Here is a 24,200-nt window from a genome sequence, read left to right as displayed (position 1 = left end):
TAAGCATTCTCAGAAACTCTAAGGTAAAGCCACTCATTAAAAAAAAAGTGTAATTGCTATAATTAAGAAATGGATAAAACAGTTGGCTGTGGCGATGAAGAGCTGTGAAAATGAGTACTATCAAAACATAAGTAAAAATAAACCCATTTTTATTACTTAGAGATCTTTGAGTATTTCCCTGAGACAGCAGGAGGCTGAACACTGAATCTGTTAGGTCGGCTGCTTAAGATAAACACTGAACTCTTAGCAAGAAGATTTCTGTGTTAAACATTCTACCAACAGCAACCTGAAAACGTCATTTACCACTTCTTTCCAAGTATCTGGGCATTGTTCACTCACTGGCAAAGGTCACAAGAAAATGTTATCGCTTAGGTGTTTGATTCTCAAAATATTTTAAACCTGAGAGACAAAGACTAGGTGTTAAATCAGTGAGTAGCGTCAGTCCCTTCAGTTCAGCCCTGGCCCCAAAATGGAAAACAAGACTGAACAGCATCTAGCTTATTCACTGGAATTTTTTACTGTTTTTTTCCTTAATGGCGTGTCATTTAAAACAGAGATAAAACTATATCAAAGAATGGAATGCAAAATGTGCATGAATTCTGGAGCTGAGAGGGGAGTGAGGACGACTCTGATTTTGGGCTTAAGTGGGTGGATGGTGAAGCCCAGGGTTGAGGGGTAGGGAGCAGACAGAGGACGGTAACTGGAGTCATCCACTTCCATCTCACCTGCCAAAAAAGAAAGGCCTGCTGCTGCGCTGTCAGGGGCCCTCCCTTGGCAGTGGTCCTCCTGAATGTGAATAGGCTGACTCAGGGCACGACTCTGACCCCCTTGCCCCCAAGCAAGTCGCTTCCCTTCCACAATTCCTCATGAAGTGCTCAGGATGGCCCTAGCTTGTTAAGCCTCAACTATTTTGCTAGTCAAGGAAGTGGGAAAAAGAGCTAATGGGGCAATAAGAAATAAATAACTTATTTGGCTGCACTGCATCTTAGTTGTGGCATGTGGGATACAGTTCCCTGACCAGGGACTGAACCCAAGCCCCCCTGCATTGGGATCTTAGCCATTGGACTTCCAGGGAAGTCCCTTAATTTCATTTTTGACATGGGTGAGGGCCTATGAGATACCCAAGTAGAAATTTCTAGTAGCTACCTAAAAGAATCTGGGTATAGAGATAAGATTTGGGGTCATTCTCTTGCAGTCAACGAAGGCAGGAGGGTAGATGAGGTCACAAGGAGAGTGTGTCCAGCAATGGATCTTGGCTGCACACTGGAAGGACTTAGACAGAACCAAACTACAACAAACTGATGCCTGACCTCGCCTCCAGATTCTGGAGTGCAGCCGTGAAATTTCTGAAAGTTCTTCAGGTGATTCTACCAAGTGACCAAGTCAAGAACCTTTGAGTTTAGGATGAAAACCCAGGACTGATCCCTAGCCCAGAGAACACAACACGTTAGGATAAAGGAAGGAGCCTGTAAGGGAGAGTTGTGGCCCCTAAGAGGAAAAAAGAGTTGTGTTTCAGAAGCCAAGGAAAGATCTGAGGAAGGAGAGGTGGAAGAGTCATTGCAGGGAAGACACTAAACGTGTCCACTTACTGCTGTGCTGTCTAGACAACAGCCCACACCGCAAGCCGTCTTAATTTAAAACCCATGCAAGTTATGCATCCTATTCTTTAATATATTTTAATATAATATTTAAAATTACTTAGCATACAGAAAAAGAAAATCCAAATCTTATGAGCTAGCTCAAGAGATTATCTTCATATTCCAGCTTCTTATAACTTAAATTGCAAACTGCAGCTGCTTCCAGCCCTGACTTTCTGTCCATACTGACTACTGGCTGTACACACTGCACATTTTTGCAATTACCAACAATTTTAAATTAAAGAATAAGGCACAACCCCCCTGGTTAGATGAACAGGTTTTAGTGGGAATAGCTCAAACAAGTTTTCTCTAATACTTACCTATGAAGAAGTACACATGGTATCTACAACCCCAAGCGTATTCTTGCCGTATCCAGCCTCAGGGGAAGTATTCTGAAGTTAGGCAGTCTAACACCATAGGCTGGTACCAGACAGGCAGTCTGGCATTGAGTCTTGATCACATCACCACCCAGCTGAGACTTCTTCTTTAGCCAGAAGTACCACTGGGATGCCAGGGACAGGAGGCAGAAAGGAAGTGGAGGGAGAGGTTAAGCCCCCTGAGCAGTCTGCTGCTTTGGAGCAGTCCACTTTTGTTTGTTTAATATAATGGACTCTACTATATTGGAGTTTGATTTCACAAGAAAATAGGATTAAGAAAAGTTCGAAAACCACTGGATTAGATTGACTCTAAGGTTCAAATTACATATAAATAGTATCTCTGAAATCAGTTAATAAGTTTTCAGTTATGTTTTTGGCAATCTAAAGTCTCTGAGAAGGTTAAAAAAAAACTCAACTAATTTCCTCAAAAATTGAAATGGAAATATAAATAGGTAATGTCTCAAAACTTTGCAAATGCGGGCTGCGAGTTATACTGAAGAGAAAATAAAGGAAATAAAACGGCTGACACATCTTTTTCAAATGTCACATTTAATGTTTTCACCACTGTACTTCAAATCTACATTGTACAAAGTGACCAGTAAGTGTGCCACGGTAATTGACCAACCTCTGAGATTGTACCTTTCACACCAGTGTCTTCTTGGGCTCTTTTGATACTAAACACGTTTCTCATTCAAGTGAATTGAAATGCTTCAGTTGGGTTGATTCTCAGGAGCCTCGTAAAAAGAAAACAAAGATATTGCACCATCTTTGTTTAGTAATTCAATGTTTGTTTCTTTCACAGCAAATAATTACTTCATTGAAGTTAAAACTTCCAAACATAACTTATTAATAGTCTTCAAATTCAGCTCAGATCACTCAAGATGAAAATACTCTGCTAAATACAGATAACTTACAATAACTTTAACAGTTAATTGTCCATAACACACACCAAGGTTTTTCCTAGACCAATTTTAAGACGATCCATTAGTATTCCTTGTACAGGTGAAAAACGATCTTCAATTTTCTTGTCTTTTTATTTTTAATATAAAAGTTGGAAGGGACATTCAAGTTTCAAGTCTCCACATTGAACTTAAAAAAAAAAAATAGTCATCATCAGCATGTGGAGGTAAACAAGCCAAGTTGTATAACTCCAGGAGGTAGAGGCCTTCAATTTGTATTCATATATACATATGCACAGAAGGATTCAGTGTTCCAACAGAAAAAAGAATTTGTCAAAAAGTAATAAGTTATTTACTACTGTGACACTTCAAGACTCCCACAGCTTTGCCTAAGGACACAAACACATTTGACATAATTCCCTATGTGCCTTTTTTTGTGGCTTAAAATTTTTTTTAAATTTGTTTTTATCTTTATTTTTTTTTTACTGTCCAGTGCAGGAAAAGTCTCACAAAATTTCACAGACCTAAAATGTGCAAGCTAGTTCTCTCTCTATACAGCAATGTTGGGATTCTTTTGAAATTAGCCCAGAAATGAATTATTTACACACATGAACGATGCATGCTTGGGGATTCTTTTATGTAAGAAAGAGCAGAAAAACTTCTAATAAAAATAGATTAAATATATATATATATATTTATACTGGGTAAGGAAAACAAAAGTTTAGTCTCTCCTAGTCACAAACTCATTCTCTCTACCCACAACATTGGATTTTAGACAGCACACATCACCGTCACGGCTCTAATGAGAAGCTAATTATAGGGCTTGATCATTAGGTGGCATGCCCCCCTCCCCCACCCCCCAGGTGCAGCCACGATCAGCTCACGTGGCTCCATGATTGGTTGCAGGCAAGGTTTCTAGATTCTTTTGTTTTAGAAAACCCCCAATTTTCAGGAATGGCTCAAATATCAAAATGTATGACTGTCCTTTGCGTGTGTGTGTGAACAATCTCACTTCATATTTTTAAAAAAGAAAAAACAAACACAAAAACCCCAAACTCCCAAATTTGGTTCAATTCTCTTTTGTTCTGAGGTGAGCCATAACAGCTGCACTAAATTCATAAAACATGTGCAACTCTGGGTAAAATATTTTTTCTAAAAGCACAACCACTTTACAAGATTAAAAGTCTAGTAACATTTCTAAATATTATTCCTATCATACAAGTAGTGGTTGTTAATTTAAAACTTCATTAGTAAAATTACAGTACAAGCATGATTAACCTCCAGAATTGCAAATCCCAGACTCCAGTGGAGAGCTACATAACATCTTCAGTAGTACATTATCTTCCACCGTCACTCCCACACCAGAGGAGATGGGGGCATCTCAGACGGCTGAGCAACAGTGGAACTGGAAGAGAACAGAGACACGGTGAGCCGGCTGTGAGCACCACGAAAGGGCAGCTCACTGCTGCCTGTTTCCCCCTCTTCCTCTAAAAAAACAACAACAAAGGGTCAAGTCCATTCCTGGAGTTTTACCTGTTTCACTTCTCTAGCGGTGCATCTATCTATCCACCTCCAGAGGATATGGGGGTGAATAAGTGAGATAGTCTGTGTAAAGTGCTTTCCACGGTGCCTACTTCATAATACGAATGGAAGCTATTATAAATAATAATACCTATAATCAACTGGGAAAATAATCTTAAAGGATACAGAATTATGTAAAAGTAGCTTCTCAAAATAAGGTGATTTTAAGTGGGGACCTATTTTGAATGAGCCTCATAAGCATTCTTTTATCAAGTTTTAATTGATAATCATTTAGCACTTGTTATCCACAGATCTGTTTTGTTGGTTATTTCACAGGTCTGTCTAATGTTGCCAACTAAGATTACAGCATCGAGGCGGCTGGTGTCACCCTGCTTCCTCGGGGCCCAGGATAATGAATAACTTGCACCTGAAAGGCATTAGAACACCTGACTGGGTCACTGACTCTTAGGGAAAAATTTAAAACAGTAATTTAAAACCATAGAGAAGTAAAAATGCAACTTCATTCCTTCTTTCTATGGAAACATACATGGAAGGAATGAAAGATGACTAAAAAATTCTTGACCTTGGTTCAGTAAATTCAATCCCCTTCAACACTATATCCAGGCCACTTAAAAGGAGGAAGTGTGAGGGGAAGGGAAAGAGAAGCGAGGAGGAGGGGAAAAAGGAGTGGGAGAAGGGCAGGAAGAGCATGGCCTCTCAGGTCAAAGACCCCTACACGCTGCTCTCTGATACCCCAGCCAGACCTGTGCACCTTTTTCCTTTGCCGCCTGGCCTGATGTGAGCCTTTGTCAACAGAGGGCGCTCGAGGGGCGCTGCAAGGCCACGGCGTTAGGAAGCTGCTTTCCTTCCAGGTTCTGGTGTGCCTTTTTTTGGGGGGGGTGGGGGGGGGGCTTCGGTCTACCCAAACTTTCTCTGCTCCCAGCAGGCTATGTGATGCACCAGCTCAGCCCACCCCTTTTGAAAAGTTTCTTCACCACCCTCAATGCTGTGTTCCTGAGGCAGCTAGCTACTCTCCAAAGAGGTCCAAATCTTATTAGCCTGGGGTGGAGGGGCTTCCTCTGAGTTCTCAGTTTCTCTCTGTTCACTCTCCCTTGGTCCAGAGGGAGTGCTTGCTTTTCTGCATTTGCTACTTCGGACTCCTCAGCATCCTCTTCCAGGCCTTTGAGTGGTTTGCCATCTTTTCCTAGTTAATGCTTGTTATTAAATTTTCCCTGTTCGTATTACTAGGCAGGCTTCTTTCTCCTGTTGGACCATGATTGATCCAAGGAGTCAGGGAAAAGAAATGAAGAAGGAAAGGACAAACAGAGCATGAGGCTTGCTAGGTTCTAGAGGAGGCTTATAGCTCTTGAGCCAATCAGACTGTTGGCTTCTTTCCTAAAGAGGATCTATCAGCAGTCCACCTATAAAATATGATTTTCTTGCTTGCAGTTATCATTAAGGTGGTGGGGCTGGTAGTGGGAACTGAGGTGACCACGTCCAACCCCAGGACAGTGGCTGCTGCAGAAGGACGATGCCCACGCACTTGAGCAGGCAGCATAATGGTCATCTGGGGGGAACTGCCAAGGCAACCACAGTGAACTGAGGTGAGAGTGGAAACGCACGTTCACGTTTTACATGTGCTTTTGAGTAAAGCCAAAACTCAGAAACTTTCTGTTGGACCTTTTATTCATGTTATCTAATCTAAATAAAACAAGAAATACGCTGAATAATAAACTCACAGTGGCATCCTTTCAATTCTAACAAGGAAGTTCGAGTTACACAGTTACCTAATAAAGCTCTTAAAAGCAGCGGACTGAGGGTTGATGCAGAGAGGCACTCGGTTTCCTTTCTGCTGTTCCAAAATGAACTGGTGAATGATTTCTGTGGAGAAAACAAACATCATACAACCCATGCCAATTTGCAGGCCTGGGAGCAGTGGATTCTTGGCTTAACTCTAGTCAGCATCTGAACGGCATTTCCTAGTGGTTTAGTTAAACCAAGCACACACGTCATCTCTCAGGCAGAATTCAATGGAACTTTCCTGAAACCAAGACGACAGGTGCTGCTAAATGCAGGCCAACCCTCCCAAAGTGGCATTACAGGGGCTGGAAATCCCACCCGTGGGAGGTGTAAAATAGTGTATAAATCTGAGCGTGCCTCTACTGGGTTGGCATTATACATGAACTCTTCTAAACTGCTGGTAATTATTGCCTTTTTGAAAATCACTTAAAAAACCTGAGTTGGTATTTAGGTACATAGTTTCAGGCTGGTCACTTTGGGGACAATCCTTTTCTAAAATGTCCTAGAGCAGACACTTAAAATCACTCAGAATTTTGGATGTCATTAACCCCCAACCCAAGAGAAGATTGTGTCAGGATATTTTATGACTAGACTATCAGAAATCCTCTTCTTGTCATCATCTAAGGAATGATTCCCTCAGTGGCTGTTTATTCTTTTTAAAGCTTTGCATGTTATATAAAAAAGTCCAATATGTTTCATTCCATGCACTCACACTGAGTGAATACATATGAAATATATTGAGTCACAGTAAGTCAGCTCTAAAAACAAGAACAAAATGTTCATTCCTCTGCCAGACCTTCCCTTGGATATAAAATCAGTGTTTTTATAACACACATAGCTTTCTTGGCTTATATACTCTGGACAAATGGCTATATGCAAGTTTTTAAAAATAAACATATAAAGGAGCTTTGATCACCATCCAGACCTCAGCTTTCCACAGTCACATAAGTTATGAAAATGTTAGAGTCATCCCACCTGGCAGAAAGCCAAAAAAACACTCACCTTTAACCTGTCGAACAGAACTGAGGTTCTTCTCAAAAGTGTCATCGAATTTGGGGTTGGTGACGGGCTCAAAGTCACTGGTATAAACTCTTCCAGTAGAGGTGGAAAAGCAACATTTACACATACACGTGTGATATCGTAGTCGCCCTTCATCTAGGTAGGGGTGGGCTAAGGCATCCTTAGCGGATATTCTTTTGGACTGAAATCAAATTGAGAGACCAGCACATCAACACTACAGATAAACAGAACTGTCCATACAGGATCTTTCATGAGCCACAGTGGCTGCTTTATACAACTTTACACTTAATTTACGTGCGGCACATCCTGCATAGAGGAGTGACTGCAGATGGTTGAGGGTAAGAGGATAATTGAATTTAGAGGCAGGTAATATAGCAGTAAAGGCAGTTTTTGACATAAGACAAGAAGCTACTGGTATAAACCACCACACGCTGCCAGAAAGCACTTAGAAATGACTTTCTGCTAAAATCCTGAAAAGTTTCCTACCTTGAAATGGATGTGTGTGGGGTCAAAAATGAGAAATATCATGACATTTAAATATGCAATGCTTTGGAAGGGATACATTTACATTTTAAGTAACAGTTGTATTTTCTAAATATGTTTTAGCACTTAGATGTGAGCATGGTGGCAATTTTACAAAGCTGTTTGAAACTTTTATCCTCCTGGACACCAAATCAACTTGAGCAAAAGCCTGACTGAAAGCTGCTGGGGTTAGGCAGCAGCTAATAGCCTGCATGCCATGTTTTGATATCCATCCCAGTGTGAGTATCAGCAGCCTGGGGTTTTCTGGCACTTCAGAATACTGAATGTACTAGTTTCCAGTTACATACACCATAAACTTTTAAACTTGCTTCTCCATGAAAAAAGAATAAAGCCGTCCCTTCTTGTAGCTCAGTGGATATGTCAGTACTACTGAGACAAAGTGATTTTAAAGGATTTAAGGATGACTCAGTAGTAGAGAGGAGAACACAAACTGACCCTTTGCCCTGCTTCCAGTCTGCCAGCACTTCACATAACACAACTAAAAAAGAGAAAACCGTTTGCATTCAAACCCAAAATAACTGGATCCTCCAACTGATTCTGGTCCCTCAAATAATGGAATGTTAAGTATTTCACTAAACCTGGATTCCCTAGAAAAACACATTATCTCTGATTTTTTGCTATGCTAATATTAAAAAGCCATGTCATGACCTTTTGGGATACGGTAACAAGAGAAATCGGCTGTTGACCTACCAAGAAGAGTTGAATGTGAACTTTACAACCCGGTTTTGTTCCTTTTGCTGCTTCTTGTGTTTTGTTATTTGGTGACAGCGTTTCTGAAGTCTGACACACTAACATGCTTAGCAACTAAACCTTTTCTTTTTTCCTAAATGAGTCCAACTATTCCCAGAGGCTCTACTGGGATCAAGGTCTACTGTCAGAACCAAAAAATACAGGACAGTGCACCTTGCCTGGTTCTGGACCCTTCTGAGGCCACAGCATCTCCAGCCCGGCTCACGTGCAGGGTCGAGAGCTCTTTGGCTTTTGCTCACTGGTTACTGGCCAAGTCTATTTCTGTTTCTGAGTGAGCATGGCTGATCATGTCCAAACTGGTAGCAGCAGTGACTGAATCTGGGTTTTATCATACAACCATTAAGTCATTTCTGTCAGGTGGCAGATGTCAGAAACTGGGTCCCTGTCAGCTGTGAACCAGCAGATGGAATCTGGTTTCACTGTTAGTCTTGTCTGTCTGGGGATTCTGGTATTTCCTAAATTTCAGATGCATGCCTGGAGAGATTTTGGTGTTTTCCTAACTATGGATGGCATTCTGTATGTTGTATGTTCTGTGTGTACTAGGCCTGGGTCCTCTGAAGTGTCTCAGAGAGTTTATAAAAGAAAAGCCTTTGAACAAAAAGTAAATCAAATCCCTAGCATGCAGTGATCAATTTTCATTTCTCTAAACAAACTAAAGTCTCTTTGAAGTGAAAAAAAAAAATCACAAAACTTCTCAGATTTAATAGTGATGTTCTTTTTGAAGTATCTGGTGTTACATAATTATGTCCTCTATGTCATAATTACATCTTGTTTCTTGATCAACATCTGTAATAGGTATGGATACTTGTTTTTATGAGATTCTGTTGCTTTATCAAAATTGGCTCTTCTAAGTTTTGAATAAGAGTGATAAAATTTTCCATTTTACAAATATAAATGGATATACTTTGTATACTTCTGAGAGGAGTTAATACATCATATTATGAGATCTCTTAAAATCAAATGAAGCAAACTCCTATTGCAACTGGCTTTTAGAAACAATAGCATGTTAAAGACTATAAAAAGAAATGGAAAGATATAAAAACATTATTCTTCCCTATGAATGAAGTATTTTGGCTCTTCATAAATTTTTTCTTGCTCAAGTTGTAACTCAAAGATTAAAAAAGCTTTGTGAGTTAAAATAATACTATTACTTAATTCCTAGACCACAAAGTAAGCAAAATACTTCTCATAACTTAAAAAGTTTTAGTAATTGTATACAAGATGACTCTTTGGACAAATCAGTATGAGTTAATAGTTAATAAAAATTTAAAAACACCCACCTGTTTTCTTTCTGATTTTACAGTCATGTACAAATAATGCTAATACTATATTCTGGTTTATATAAATTTTAGGTTTTTTCCCTTCATAAAAAGCCTAATCATTTTGAATTTTTTTCCTACTGGAAAAATTATGTGTTCAACTAAATTAGATAAATTATAATAGGTAATGTGTTTCTTAAAAGAAATTAGTTTTTTGTATGCTAAAAATTCTAAAGACTTAATGAGTCAACTTAAAATGTAAACTCCTAATTCTTAGTTAACATTAAGACCTTACTAATATTGAGTTAATATGTGGTCTTGGATATATGGGCAACATAATTTTAATATACCCAGGCTCTTAATTAATATATTATTTAGCAGCCATCAACAAACAGTTAAAAAAAAAGATGGCAAATACCTTTGCATTAAAGTACATATGTATTTAAAAAGCATAAAAGAAATGTGTGATGAAAGAAAGATGTGTGTATTAAGAGATATGCTTTTGTTCAAGAGAAAAAAGTGAATAATTGTCTAAATTCCTAATAATTATTGTTGTACTTTTAAAATATTGCTTATAAGGTTTGTTGTCTTTAGATAAATTAAGGTCTCTGGAGATTTGTTTAATGTCTTCACTATGTTGAGGTAATAGTTAATCACATCTTTTAAAATTATTTATTGTACTCCATCCTTTTCAGTATTGTTGGTATTATTATAATAAAAGAACCAGCACCTTTTCATCTCATCATCCCCTGGTTGTTTCTGCTTTTTCCTTATATTTGCCTAAAGGCTCCTGCTACAAGATAAAGATTAGGAGTTGAGTCTTCCATATGAACCATGACAAGGATCTCCGTAAAGAAATGTGATCAGGTACTCCTGACTGTTGTCTCTGGGATTCAAACTCATGGGTACAGCTGCTTATCATCACTACAGACAGCCACAAGGAGCAGACGCGAGGTAATAGACTGCTTAACCCAAGATCAACAAAATAAGAATTAACTACTTCAGACTAAATGGATTAAATAAACTTATTTAATTATGGCTAATGTTCTATTTTAATGGCTTAAAAAAATCTCATTTCTTTCTAATGTATCATTAACTCTCAAATTTAACAGGACAAAATCAGAATGAAACATTCTTTAAGCTAGATACGGAGCTCTTGTAACTAGAAAGAAAAGAATCCCTAATAAATCATTCATAAACTAAATTCAGTAAGACCCTATCCTCCTTACTAGATAAATCAAACCTCCTTTTTGTACATAAATCTAATTTGTAACTATGACCACACCAGAAGTTTCATTTAATTAAGTGTGACAATCCCACTGTTGAAGAATAAGGACTACATTTCACATGCAGAACTGATATCCGAAAGGCCTCTGGGGAAATGAGCGTGGCATCCACTCTGTGGCTTAGGAAAAGGGTCCTAGAGCTGTAAAGACTATGAGCTCTCAGCAGGTCATGGTCATTAATAAACGTGGGAGCTCAGAGAAAGAGGATACCTTACAGCTACAAGAACTGCAGGTAAAACCTGGGACAGGTGAATTACATGGTTCCTCATTCCTAATCTAAGTAGAACTAATAAAGAGAGTAACATATGCTTGACAAATAAATTTAACCTCAGGGCCTTTAGAAAATCCTCTATGGGCAGACAGAAATTACCTTTGAAACCTGAAATTCATGTGCCTCTTGTTTTGTTAACCATACAAAAGGTCTTTATGTATTAATCAAAATCTCCTGTGAAAGCTATACAGATAAACTTGCCAAATAAAATATCAAACTACTGACACTAAATCACCAGCTCATTCAGCAAGTTATGTGGCTGAAACTGTCCTTAATGGCAGGAACTTGACCACAAGGAGGGACTGTGCAAAAGAACTGCCACTTTGTCTTGCTCCCTGATCACTAAGAACCTCATATACCAAAGTAAACAAACAAAAGGAAAACACCAGACAAAACATCCACTTTGTACCAGGAGATGTCATAGAAGTAACTTGATCACTCTGATTGCTTCTTGTTCAGCCACTTAGTTGTGCCTGACTCTCTGCGACCACATGGACTGCAGCACGCCAGGCTTCCCTGTCCTTCACCATCTCCCAGAATTTGCTCAAATTCATGCCTATTGAATTGGTGATGCTATCCAACCATCTCATCCTCTGTTGTCCCCATCTCCTCCTGCCTTCAATCTTCCCCAGCATCAGGGTCTTTTCCAATGAGTCAGTTCTTCACATCAGGTGGCCAAAGTATTGGGAGTTTCTGCATCAGTCCTTCAATAATTATTCAGGACTGATTTCCTTTAGGAGACTGGTTGGATTTCCTTGCAGTCCAAGGGACTCTCAAGAGTCTTCTCCAACACCATGGATCAAAGGTATCAGTTCTCTGGTGCTCAGCCTTCTTTATGGACCAACTCTTAAATCCATTCATGACTACTGGAAAACACATAGCTTTGACTAGACAGACTTTTGTTGGTAAAATGATGTCTCTGCTTTTTAGTACACTGTCCACGTTTGTCTTAGCTTTCCTTCCAAGGAGTAAGGATCTTTTAATTTCATGGCTCCAGTCACCATCTGCAGTGATTTTGGAGCCCAAGAAAATAAGTCTTTTACTGTTTCCATTGTTTCCCCATGCATTTGCCATGAAGTGATGGGACCAGATGGCATGATCTTTGTTTTTTGAATGTTGAGTTTTGAGGCAGCTTTTTCACTCTCCTCCTCTTTCACCTTCATCAAGAGGCTCTTTTAGTTTCTCTTCACTTTCTGCTGTAAGGGTCATGTCATCTGCATATCTGAGGCTGTTGATATCTCTCCCAGCAGTCTTGACTCCAGCTTGTGCTTCATCCAGTCCAGCATTTTGCATGATGTACTCTGCATGTAAATTAAATAAGCAGGGTGACAATATACAGCCTTTATGTACTCCTTTCCCAATCTGGAATCAGTCTGCTCTTCCATGTCCAGTTCTAACTGATGCTTCTTGGCCTGCATACAGGTTTCTCAGGAGGCAGGTAAGGTGGTCTGCTATTCTCATCACTTGAAGAATTTTCCAGTTTGTTGTGATCCACATAGTCAAAGGCTTTAGTGTAGTCAGCGAAGCAAAGTAGATGTTTTTTTGGAATTCTCATGCTTTTTCTATGATCCAGCAGAAGTTGGCAATTTGAGCTCTGGTTCCTCTGCCTTTTCTAAATCCAGCTTGGACATCTGGAAGTTCTTCGTTCACATACTATTGAAGCCTGGCTTGGAGGATTTTGAGCATGACCTTGCCAGCATTCTGGTCCCTCAAATAAAAAAACCCTGTTTCCTATAGACCTGGACTCCCTAACAAATCATTTTTATCCCTAATCTTTGTTCTAACCTTTGCAGATTTAATAATCAGGTGACAAAGTTGCTGTTTCTCACTGTGAACAAACCAGTGTAAACCTAACTGGTAATTTTGTGGGTATTTTTTCCCTTTAAATATCTGTTGTGTTTTGTATTTGGTGACTTCCATGTACTCTTGGTAAGTAAAATTTTCTAAATGCTTTCATTAAAAAAAATCTTCTTTGACAATAGTTACTGGCACAGATGTGATAAACATTCTTCAGATGAATGAATAAATGAAGAACTGAACTTTGCCCCAGAGGAGTCAAGTCTAGAAATGGCATTTAGAAAAGCCACCATTTGAAATGTTATGATAAACCTAGACAGCATATTCAAGTGCAGAGATACTACTTTACCAACAAAGGTCTGTCTAGTCAAAGCTATGGTTTTTCCAGTAGTCATGTATGGACATGACAGCTGGACCATAAAGAAAGCTGAGCGCCAGAGAATTGATGCTTCTGAACTGTGGTGTTGGAGAAGACTCCTGAAAGTCCCCTGGACTGCAAGGAGATCCAACCAGTCCATCCTAAAGGAAATTGGCCCTGAATATTCACTGGAAGGACTGATGCTGAAGCTGAAGCTTCAATACGTTGGCCTCCTGATGCAAAGAACTGACTCACTGGAAAAGACCCTGATGCTGGGAAAGACTGAAGGCAGGAGGAGAAGGGGATGACAGAGGATAAGATGACTGGATGGCATCACCAACTCGAAGGACATGAGTTTGAGCAAGCTCCGGGAGTTGGTGAAGGACAGGGAAGCCTGGCATGCTGTCCACAGGGTTGCAAAGAACTGGACACAACTGAGCGACTGAACTGAAAACCCAGAGTAAATACTTCCTTATGCAATACAACGGGCAGACTTTTTTTCAAATAATGTTAAAAAAATTTCCCCTAATTTAGCCTGGTGTCAAACTCCTTTTACAAATATTGAGATAAATAAGGATGATGCCCTTCCTTATCTCTCTTCACGTAGTATTGTGTGTTACTACTGGAACTTCTTTGTCATGGGGGAGCATGATAAACTTCAGGCCCCAATTACATGAGTTATCTTTTAAAAAGTCATTATTTACATTGCCCATCTATTCAAAGCCAGGATATTTTTCTTAGAACACATTTTTAATTCATTAAAATAACATAAAAACAAACACTACTTACTGGATCAAAGACCAACATCCTACAAAGGAGATGAACAGCTTCATGTGTAGCCTGGCTAGACAGGGTATAAAGTACAGGAAGAGATGGCTGCAAAAAAATAAAGAATTCAAATATGTGAACGAGTCTTTGTGTAAGTAGATGTGGAATACAGCCAATTTATGACAAGTTAAGTACCCAGCTCTAAAGATGTGTGCAGAGAAATCTCAACTCAAAGGAGATGAGTCTTCCCCTCATTAACCAGTCTTCAAAAGCAACAACTGACTTTCAGTGCATATTTTATATTGCATGATTACCCATTGAAGGTCAGAGCACAAAAGAGCCTATGAAAACTGAAAGGTAATCCTGCAAATACGAAACCCCTATTAGCCTTATATTATACACGCTTTGGCAAGGGAAGACCAAACATGCCAAGGGATGGGAGAAAAGATTTACAGCCTCAGCCACTTGCAAGTAAACTGCGCAAGTAAGCATGTGAACGATGTCTTATGTCAATATTACCATAAAGTTGCCAAAACGCTGAAGGAGCTTTAGGACACTTAGGAATTTACAGTCTTCTAAGAAAGCATGACACTGCTTTTGCTGGTTCCAGCCATACTGCCTTTAGCACTGATTACTCACTCAATTATTGTCTTTTGTATTAATAAGTGGCAGGCATATCCACACACCCATATCTAACCCTTTTGCACTGAGGCAGGGAGATGATTCTAATGAGCCTGGAAGCCACAGAGCTTATAAAGCTGTAATTTTGCTGCTTGGCAGATGAATGGTGTCACTGCTCTCTCACTCAAGTAACACTGAAAGGTCCCCTTGTATCTTGACCACAGCCTTAGAATCCTGCTATGACAACTACTAGCATCAAGTATTCTATGCATCTGCCTTCTTGCAACAGTTAAGCCGTATAGGAAAATCCAACAAGAACAAGAAGACACCTCAGAATCATCAGGGGGTAATTATTCACCTTACAGATGGTTTCTTTAGGATCACGAGTTAACAGGAGATAAAAGGAGATGGGAGTTCTACTTCACTAACTAGATCAACATGTCTGAATCTCAGTTCCCTAAAAAGAGGAGGCTGGACTAAACAATCTCTGAAGTTTTGCTCTAACTGTACAATACTTGATAGGATTACTACAGATAAAAAGCACTATGCTCACAGAACTCATATATAGTTGGCATTCAGATATTTGTAGACCAGTTTACTACTCCTGGGTGCATTTACCAAGGAGTAAATATGCAAGCCTATGGCAGCTCTAAAATTATTTGTGTTAGTCAAGAGAAGGAGGGGGGGTTGTGGAGAGTGTAGGGAAAAGGTTTTAACCTATGATTTAACTTACACATATTTTCTATAAGAGTTTTTTTATTGTATAAAATGAAGTCATTTGATAATCTTGAAAGACTCTGATTCTTGGTTTAACTGAATAGTTGTCCTCTTTTTCACTGATTTGTGTAGGCTGACAGCCAAATTCCAGTCAGTTTTTACTGACCAAAATGTCTTCCCATAAGTAATTCTTTTCCTTCCACTCTCAAAGTGAATCTACCCCTCATCCCATTTTTGTGGTGGAGGCAGGTTATAGCTTAAGGAAGGGAATACTAAATACTGGAATAAGTACTAGAAAATGTGGCTTCAAATTCGAACTCTGCCATCACTAGACTCAGGTAAGTGACTTGCTTTGGCTCTCTCATCCATTAGACTACTCCAGTACAGACCTGCCTACCTACCAACATCGCTGCTAATCCTGACATCCACGAAGTGCCAGGTCCTGGGCTAGATGCTGAGACAACAGAGATGATTAACACCTCTCTGGTGGGCAAGGAAAACATGAACAAGCAGTTCTAGAGGCCACTGAATAGAGGATCTTAGATAAATTAGAAAGCAAAATTTATGACTGGAGGACAAATGCATATGGGATGGGGAATTTGTGAAAATCGAGAGTGGATGTTTAAGGCTACCTGAAATATTACAAATCCACCCTCCCCCAATATTACTTTTCTTTATAGAAGTACACCCCAACAGATATATTAAAAATAACCCTAAGTTTCATTTCAGCCTTAACAATAATTTGGTACGCTTTCTTCTTTTCTGTGTTTATAAATGGATGTTAAAAAGAGGCCCAGAGAAAAAGAAGAGTCAGTTCAGTCATGCCAGTATCTTTCCCAAACGATAACTATCAATAACTTAGCCTTGGCTCCACAGGAAAGATGCAATACTACAAATGCTGCATTTCTTTTTTTTTTCTGCACTCTGTGGAGCCAATGCTAAGAAGTTTATGTTTCTCCTCAAGTGCAACAGAATCAATTTGAATAAGAAAAAGTAGAAGTTCAGCTGCTGCTGCTCAGTTGCTTCAGTCATGTCCAACTCTTTGCAACCCCACGGAGTGTAGCCCAACAGGCTCCTCTGTCCATGGGATTCTCCAGGCAAGAATACTGGAGTGGGTGGCCATGCCCTGCTCTAGAGATCTTCTCGACCTGCATCTCCTGCATTGTGGGTGGATTCTTTACTGCTGAACCATGAGGAAGCCCAGAATGCTTAGAAATATGCCTTAAACATTTCCTTTGGAAAAAGGTTCTGCCAATTCCCCCAGTACTCACACACATTACTTTTCTCCCTCTGAAATATATGGATCCATTATATATGGGTCCATTTTCTGTTGTTCTTCAGGTTTATAAGTCACTCAGGCCATGTAGGAGTGAGCGGGTGCTGTGCCGAGTCACGAGCACAGGAAGGGTTATGAAGAGTGCTCCAGTAACGACTATGAGTAATTGCCAGTGAAATGAAGCAAGGATTAGCCTCTGGCTCGAGCGAGAGGCCCTGGGTGATAGACGCCAGTTATCAAGAGCCAACTTCAGACTGTGGTCACCGCAGCAGTCAGCCAGGCTGTGCAAGGCCTGTTGGAGATTCCTGATAGTCTTTACCTGGCAGCAGAGAAGCCGTGCTCATCAGTCGGCAGCATGAGCTGAACTGCACGGTGCACGTGCAGTACAGTAAGCACTTTGGGGTTATTCAAAAGACACCCCCATCCGAAAAATAAGAAGTCTGGACTGCGTGAACTCTCTAGAGTACTCTGATTCTCTTAACCGGAAGATAAAGTCCCTGACAGGAGATGGAGCTATTTTCACCTCAGTGGAAATATTTCACCTGTACCTGACACAATTAGCTGAGAACAATCTGGGGAAAAATGAAGCTCTAAACCTTATGAGATGAACAAAGGGACTAAGGGCTGGTAGGAGACTTCTCAATCCCATCAACACGGCAGAGCCTCAACAAGTATCTGAATAAGATTCCGGGGCCATGGCAGCTAAGATTCCCTTCATCCAAGATCTTGAGTTGTAGTTCAATTCAGTCCATCCGACTCTTTGTGACCCCATGGACTGCAGCATGCCAGACTTCCCTATCCATCACCAACTCCCGGAGCCTACTCAAACTCACGTCATGAGTTGTAGAAAAGAGTCAATATATAGAAAATACCAGTGTTCTTGTCTGCCCATTATTTCCTGACCTTAAGGGACCCAACTTCCTTTCTCACTCTCAGGTCAAGTGATTCAGTGGGGCTTGATTTCAGTCTCCCAACTGCAAAGATGAGCAGAGGGCTTGGCCAATCAAATGATGTCCTGAGCACCACCTCTGCTACCAGGATGATGTACACAGTAAAACAGGTTGGAACAGTTAATGGCTGGCTAACCTAACGCACCCTCCCAACCCTTTTATCCTTTATCTCTACCCTTTATTAACTGGGATAGAAAAGACACTTTTTTCTTTCTTTTTTTTTTTTAAAGCCTTTCTTGCCTTCTGAGAGGCCACATGCCATACAGTTCTGGACAATAACACATAAGCAGAGGTTTGCTAGGCAGGCTTCTGGGTAAACGTTTGCTTTCCTGAGAAAAGGAGCAGATACTGCTAGTGCTCCCTCTTTGCTCCGTTTTCTTGTGTTGAATATGGATATGGTTGTGGACAAGCTATTGTCATTTTGTGACTACGAGGCAATAGGAAAGAGAGTATGAAGTCACATGCCAAAGGTGAAAAAAGAAAAAAAATAGATCCTCGATGACATAATTGAGCTGCGATGCCATCACCAGACTGCCTATCTCTGGGACTTTTTGATATGAGGAAAAAATAAACTTCTATTTCTTTAAACCACTATAAGCAAGGTTTTTGGGATTTCCCTGTAGCTCAGATAGTAAGGAATCTGTCTGCAATGCAGGAGACTCAGGTTCAATCCCTGGGTCAGAAGATCCCCTGGAGAAGAAAACAGCAACCCACTCCAGTATTCTTGCCTGGAGAATCCCACAGACAGAGGAGCCTAGTAGGCTATAGTCTATGGGGTCGCACAGAGTTGGACACGACTAAGCGACTAACACACAAGCAAGGTTTTCCATTCCTCATGACCAAGTACATTCCTAACAGAATCAGAGACCCTCCGAATATTTTTATGAATCTAGTTGTGAAAGCTCTTTCCTGAAGGATTGATATGCTAATAGAATGTAGGCCTAGACTGTTGGCTCCATTTTGGCCAACTCATGAGGGAAAGCCTGTTCTGAAAATGAAGCCAAAATATAGGAAAACAGAACAGAAGAGAGGCAAAGTTCTGGTATGAAATATCATCTGACTACCTGAATCCAGCAGAGCCCAAAGTCAGTGGTAGCTCAAGACTTTTCAGTTACATGAGCCCTAAGTTAAGTATCCTTTTTGGCTTCAGTCAACTTTAACTGAGTTTCAGTGGAAAGAATCCTGACTGATAAACCACCTGGAAGGATGTATATTAATCAACCAACACAAGAATATTAATTTGAGGCAGTAACCTGTGACTTTAAGAAGATAGCCAATTAGGTTTTCCTTCTGTATATGTGTATTTTTAAAAAAATCCCAACAAACAATAGGATATATTTGTTTGTACAAATATATGTAAATGCATAGAAAAATGTCTGGAAAGATATTCTCAAATTAATCCAGAGGAGACTAGGATGATGTGGAGGTAGCTGAAAATGACTAAGTCTGTACAATTTTTATTTTACATGTACCCGTATTTACTTGCAAATATACAAACAAAATGTTTCAAAAATCTGCTTTGTAGGTATACATGCCAGGTATTGATAAACTAGTTTAATATCCCTGATACTGGCCAGTAAATTGAATATAACAGATCTTGTTAGATCTTTCTTTGAATATAAACCTTCCTCTAGGTTGAGACTGTGCTCTTCTAAGGGAGTCAGCGCCATCATTTCAGAAAGATGTGACCAGCAGGAGGCTGTTTAAAACACCATCTCCAGTAGTAAATCTACAATTCAGGCTGGTTTTAGAATATAACACGCTTTACCCATTGCCTTTTTTGCCTGTAAAAATGGAAGCTCCAGATTCACACCAGAATCATAGACAGGGAACTCCAAAGAAAAGGCAATGCCTTGATCAAATGTCTGGCAGGTAATCTGAGGACTGCCAAACTCGGTCTGTCACTTGGTCTATCAATTACATCAACCAGATCGTCTAACGATCAATCAGATCATCTCAATGCCCATCGTAAAAGAAAGCAAGGTGAAGGCCCAGGGAAGAGTTGCCGAGGCTCCCTGGTCAAGCCTTCTCCCTTCTGTCTCGGTTTGTTGTTCCTAGGAAAAGTATTCCCCTTACTCACTCTTCACATCATTAAGCTGTTTTCCCATGGAGATTAGGAAAGTGCTTCTAAAAAATGCTGCTCAATCAACAGGGTGGAGATAATAACCATCTCATCTTTCTCAGCAGTGACTTGGCTGGTTGCAAGTAATATTGATCAGTGCAAATCTGGCAATCTCTCTTCATACTTCTTTTCTAATAACATTCACATCTAATTCTGTGTTAGTGGAAAGAGTGCAATAGAAATAGCTTCACATTCCTCGCTGGAATAAGAGATACTGGGTATTTCAGCTTAGTATGTGAAAATGACAGCTTGATACACATATACGAGGTTATGGTACGGAGGTCAAGGCTCCATCCCCGGTAACTTGTCTCCAACAAGGCAAAAACCAGGAGACCAAAGCCAGAGGTCATTTACTAGCAAAGGTGCTACAAAAATACTTTCTCCTACAGCACCGGGAATTACTATATCCTATTGGGTTTGACAAATATTTTAACATTTTACCTACGGCCATGACATTATAAAAAAAAAAAATTAATAAAACCTACATGTAATGTTTTTGTTTAAAAATTCTCATCTTGCTATTCTGTGGGAGGGAAACTCTGCCCAAACAGATGGTGACCAAATACAAGGCCCCCCTGACTCGTCTCACCTGTTTATGAGGACCCCTGAGTATGTGTGCCTTAGCGCCTTCACAAGCCGTCCTCATTGCTTCCAGTGATGGTGTGCCCAAGAGATCTGTGATCAAATCCAACTATGAACAAACAGGAAATACAGATGGTTAGTAAGCTCATGGAAACAACCTTTCATTACTCTTGTGTCATAGCCTGAAAGATGAGGACCAAATATGGAGGGGAGCAGAAAACTTAAGGAAAGTTCCAGATTAACTGGTAGGAGCCTCTATTTTCACTTTGTGGACTATAAAAAACAAAACAAAACGAAACAAAACAGGAAAATGTTCACTTGGGATGTATATGACAGAAATAAAGAAAATGGTTTTGGCCACCATGGCATTCCAAGGTGACAGTAATTTTTAAGTCTGCATGTGTCTGCTGTGTGTCTTCACGCCATACACAATCTTTTACACTGGTGAAAGCTGTGGTGCCCAGGAAACTGTGACACTGTGTAAGGCCACGTCTAGTCAGCTGGGCCCAATAAAAGAGACCAAAAAACGGTCTTCTCACAAACAAGCCCTTGTAGATAGCAAACTGCCTTAACAATTTTCTGTAAGTGCTATGATTATTCTAACCCAATTAGCAATGACATCTCATTCTAATTCTTCCAGGATGGAAAATTCTTACCTAGAGAATACTTCTCCTGGTTCTGGGATTTCCAAATATAAAGCACTATTTCCTGCACTTAACTAAACCATGGGGTGGCCCTCAGTATCACTGCCCTCCAGGATAATGGAGTTTGTCAAGTGGCTTGTTTTGCACAGAATTAAATATCTCTGTGCAAAAGCTTTCTGGGAAAAGTGACTTGGCGATACGTTTGGACCTCTAATAAACACAAAAGGAAACGAGCAGTTCATGAAAACAAGTGGAAATACTGAGAAAGTTGTCCAAAATGGGTCAGATCCAGGCTTCCCTGATGGCTCAGTGGTAAAGAATCTGCCTGCTAATGCATGAGACACAGGTTTTATCCCTGATTCGGGAAAATCCCACATGTCTTGAAACACCTAAGTTTGTGTGCCACAACTGTTGAGTCTGTGCCCTAGAGCCTGGGCTCTGTAACAAGAGAAGCCACCCCAAAGAGAAGCCCCTGCTTGCCAAAACTAGAAAAAAGCCCAGGCAGCAATGAAGACCCAGCACAGCCAAAAATAAATAAAATTATTAAAATGGCTCAGATCTTTGGATAAGAAACATTTTAATGAAGTCTGCTGATACTACAGCACATAGGATATTTATTTCTCAAAGAGAAAATGCTTCAGCAAATATCTATTAATACTTCCATTTATAAGTTAGACTCTGTTTTCGTTATAGATCTTGATTTCTCACTCCAAAATACAACGGTGACTGACAGATGTGAGTTCTCCTTCAGTGGCTACATCAGACTGAAAAACTCAAGACCTCTGTTATTTCTCTAGCAAATGAGGTGTTTGAATCCCGTTCTGGTTGCTTCACATTCTCCTCTGTACGTTCTTTTCAGCACTGGGTCTTTGTCACTGTGCAGGGGGCTTTCCTCCGCCGTGGAGAGCGGGGCTACTCCCTGGCTCGGGCTTCCCTTGTTGCAGAGCACAGGCTCTAGGTGCACGGGCTTTAGCAGCTAGAGCTCTCGGGTTCTAGACTGTGGGCTCAGTAGTCGTGGTGCGTGGACTCTGTTGCTCCGAGGCCTGTGGAGTCTTCCTGGATCAGATCAGTGATCAAACTTGAGGCCCCTGCATTAGCAGGCGGATTCTTACCCTCTCTGCCACCAGGGAAGTCCCTACTTAAGCTCTTCTGTATGGCAGCTTATGTCCATATATGACATGTCATCTTATAGGTAAGGCTGTTAAACTCTACTTTCTAAAGAAATTGAGTAATAAAGTGGATATTATCAATACAACCCAACATTAAATTTATATATGATAATTTTATCACCACCATCAATTTTAAAAGATGTAGACTTAAACAAAAATGACTGGATGTATAGCAGAGAAATAAATTTAAATGTTGATCAGAGCATATACAGTTTCTAATGTATCAGTTAACAACTCTTGGTAGACAGAGCATAAAGGAGATGGCTTCATTTTTCGTCAAGTGCATGAATTATTTACAAAGATACACAGTAGGTAGGGTGATCTTTTCAAATGTGATCAATCAAATCTTAACACTCTCTTGCTCAAAAACAGACAGCTCTCCATCACACTTTGGACCGAATAGAACCCAAAGTCCTTATCAGGTTGCCAAAGTCAGGCAGGCTCTTTTTCTGTGACCTCATCTCCTATACACTCTTCCTTAATCAAGCCATCACTCCAATACACCCACGCTTCTTCCTGCCTCAGAGGGTTCTCTGATGCTGGTTGTCCCTTTTGTCCCAGGCGTGCTCCCGGTGTTGCCTGCATCCAGGCACCTTCCGGCTGTCCCTGTGCCTGGAATATCTGTTCCCGATATCTGGCTCCCTCATTTCACTTGAGTCCCTCCTCAAATGTTACTCCCTCAGACGGCTTTTTAGCACTGCTCTGGCTCCATCATCATTCTCTCTCCCTAACCTGGTTTAATTCTTTTTGATAGTACTTATCATTACTTGGGATTATATTTATTTTCTTTGAAAAGAAATTTGTTTGAACACGTCAGGTCTTAGTTTGTATCATCTGGGATCTTCCACTGTGGCGCACAAGCTCTCTAGTTGTGGGTCATGAGCTCAGCAGCTGTGGCTCACAGGCTTAGATGCTCTGAGGCATGTGGATCTCAGTTCCCCGGCCAGGGATCGAATCCATGTCCCTTGCACTGGAAGTGCAGAGCCTTAACCACTGGACCATCAGGGAAGCCCCCCATACTTATTTATTTTCTGTCTCACATGAAAGTTTCAGAAAGCTTTGTCTTATTTATAGCTGTACCCCTCATACCCTGGCACACTGCCACCACCACCACCATAAGTGCTAACATTTATGGAGTGCTTACCAGACTCCAGGCCTTAGTGTTGGCTCTGCTACCTCATTTGTTCTGCACAACAATCCTCAGAGCAGTTTAACTTGCCCAGAATTTGACTGATAGCAAGTGGCAGAGGAGGATTTGAATCCACCAATTGGATTGTACAGCCTGACTCACCATTGATACATTCTTCTCATGCAAACAAGACTGTTAAAATTTTTATGAATAAAAAATACTTAAGAATTAGACCAAAGAAAATGTGGGTAACGAATTAGTTTATAAAGGCAGACAGTTAAAGTACCACAAATGGTTTCCAACATTTTAATCAGCTTCTGATATTCTCTGCCATATTTAAATAATTTAGTCCAATAAAGGTTGGAAAGGGTTCTAAATGTTCATATTTAAAGAAGTCAACACTCAAAATTTATATTCTAAGCACAAAGTGTAAGTACATTAAGTCACCAAATACATTTTCAAGTCAGATCCATTCAGTTAGAAAGAACAGAGGCTCTTGAACCACTGAAGATTACACCTGTGCAAACTGTTACAGCGGAGTCTGCTGCCATGCATCAGTGCATGTAATAAAGCCAACATTCCCTCTAATAGGCTCGTAAGCTGCAAAATCAATCTCTCTGTAATCTTCCTAACTTTTTGAATTTTAAGAGAACTTGAATTTGCTAAAAGCAATGTAGACAGTACAGTGAATAAGCCCAAGGTGT

At 40.2% G+C, this 24,200-nt stretch overlaps 1 protein-coding gene across 5 annotated transcripts in view; it reads right to left on the bottom strand.

The window, feature by feature from the left end:
* Positions 1–2,546: 2,546 nt before the first annotated feature.
* Positions 2,547–24,200, bottom strand: part of NLK (nemo like kinase) — a 127,274-nt gene continuing 105,620 nt past the window's right edge. For 2 of the 5 annotated variants that reach the window (XM_069602949.1, XM_069602948.1), the window contains 5 exons: positions 20,562–20,663; positions 14,308–14,394; positions 7,237–7,435; positions 6,222–6,315; positions 2,547–4,318 (listed from right to left, as the gene is read on the bottom strand). In XM_069602949.1, coding sequence (XP_069459050.1) covers positions 4,264–4,318; positions 6,222–6,315; positions 7,237–7,435; positions 14,308–14,394; positions 20,562–20,663 — 537 coding nt within the window. In that variant the 3' untranslated portion in view covers positions 2,547–4,263. The remainder of the gene's footprint in view (positions 4,319–6,221; positions 6,316–7,236; positions 7,436–14,307; positions 14,395–20,561; positions 20,664–24,200) is intronic. The other 3 variants (XR_011259765.1, XR_011259766.1, XM_069602950.1) reach the window with 3 other exon arrangements.

The sequence above is a fragment of the Ovis canadensis genome, chromosome 11 (assembly GCF_042477335.2).
Source record: "Ovis canadensis isolate MfBH-ARS-UI-01 breed Bighorn chromosome 11, ARS-UI_OviCan_v2, whole genome shotgun sequence".
Taxonomy (NCBI): domain Eukaryota; kingdom Metazoa; phylum Chordata; class Mammalia; order Artiodactyla; family Bovidae; genus Ovis; species Ovis canadensis.
This window is presented reverse-complemented; position numbering and strand designations above follow the sequence as displayed.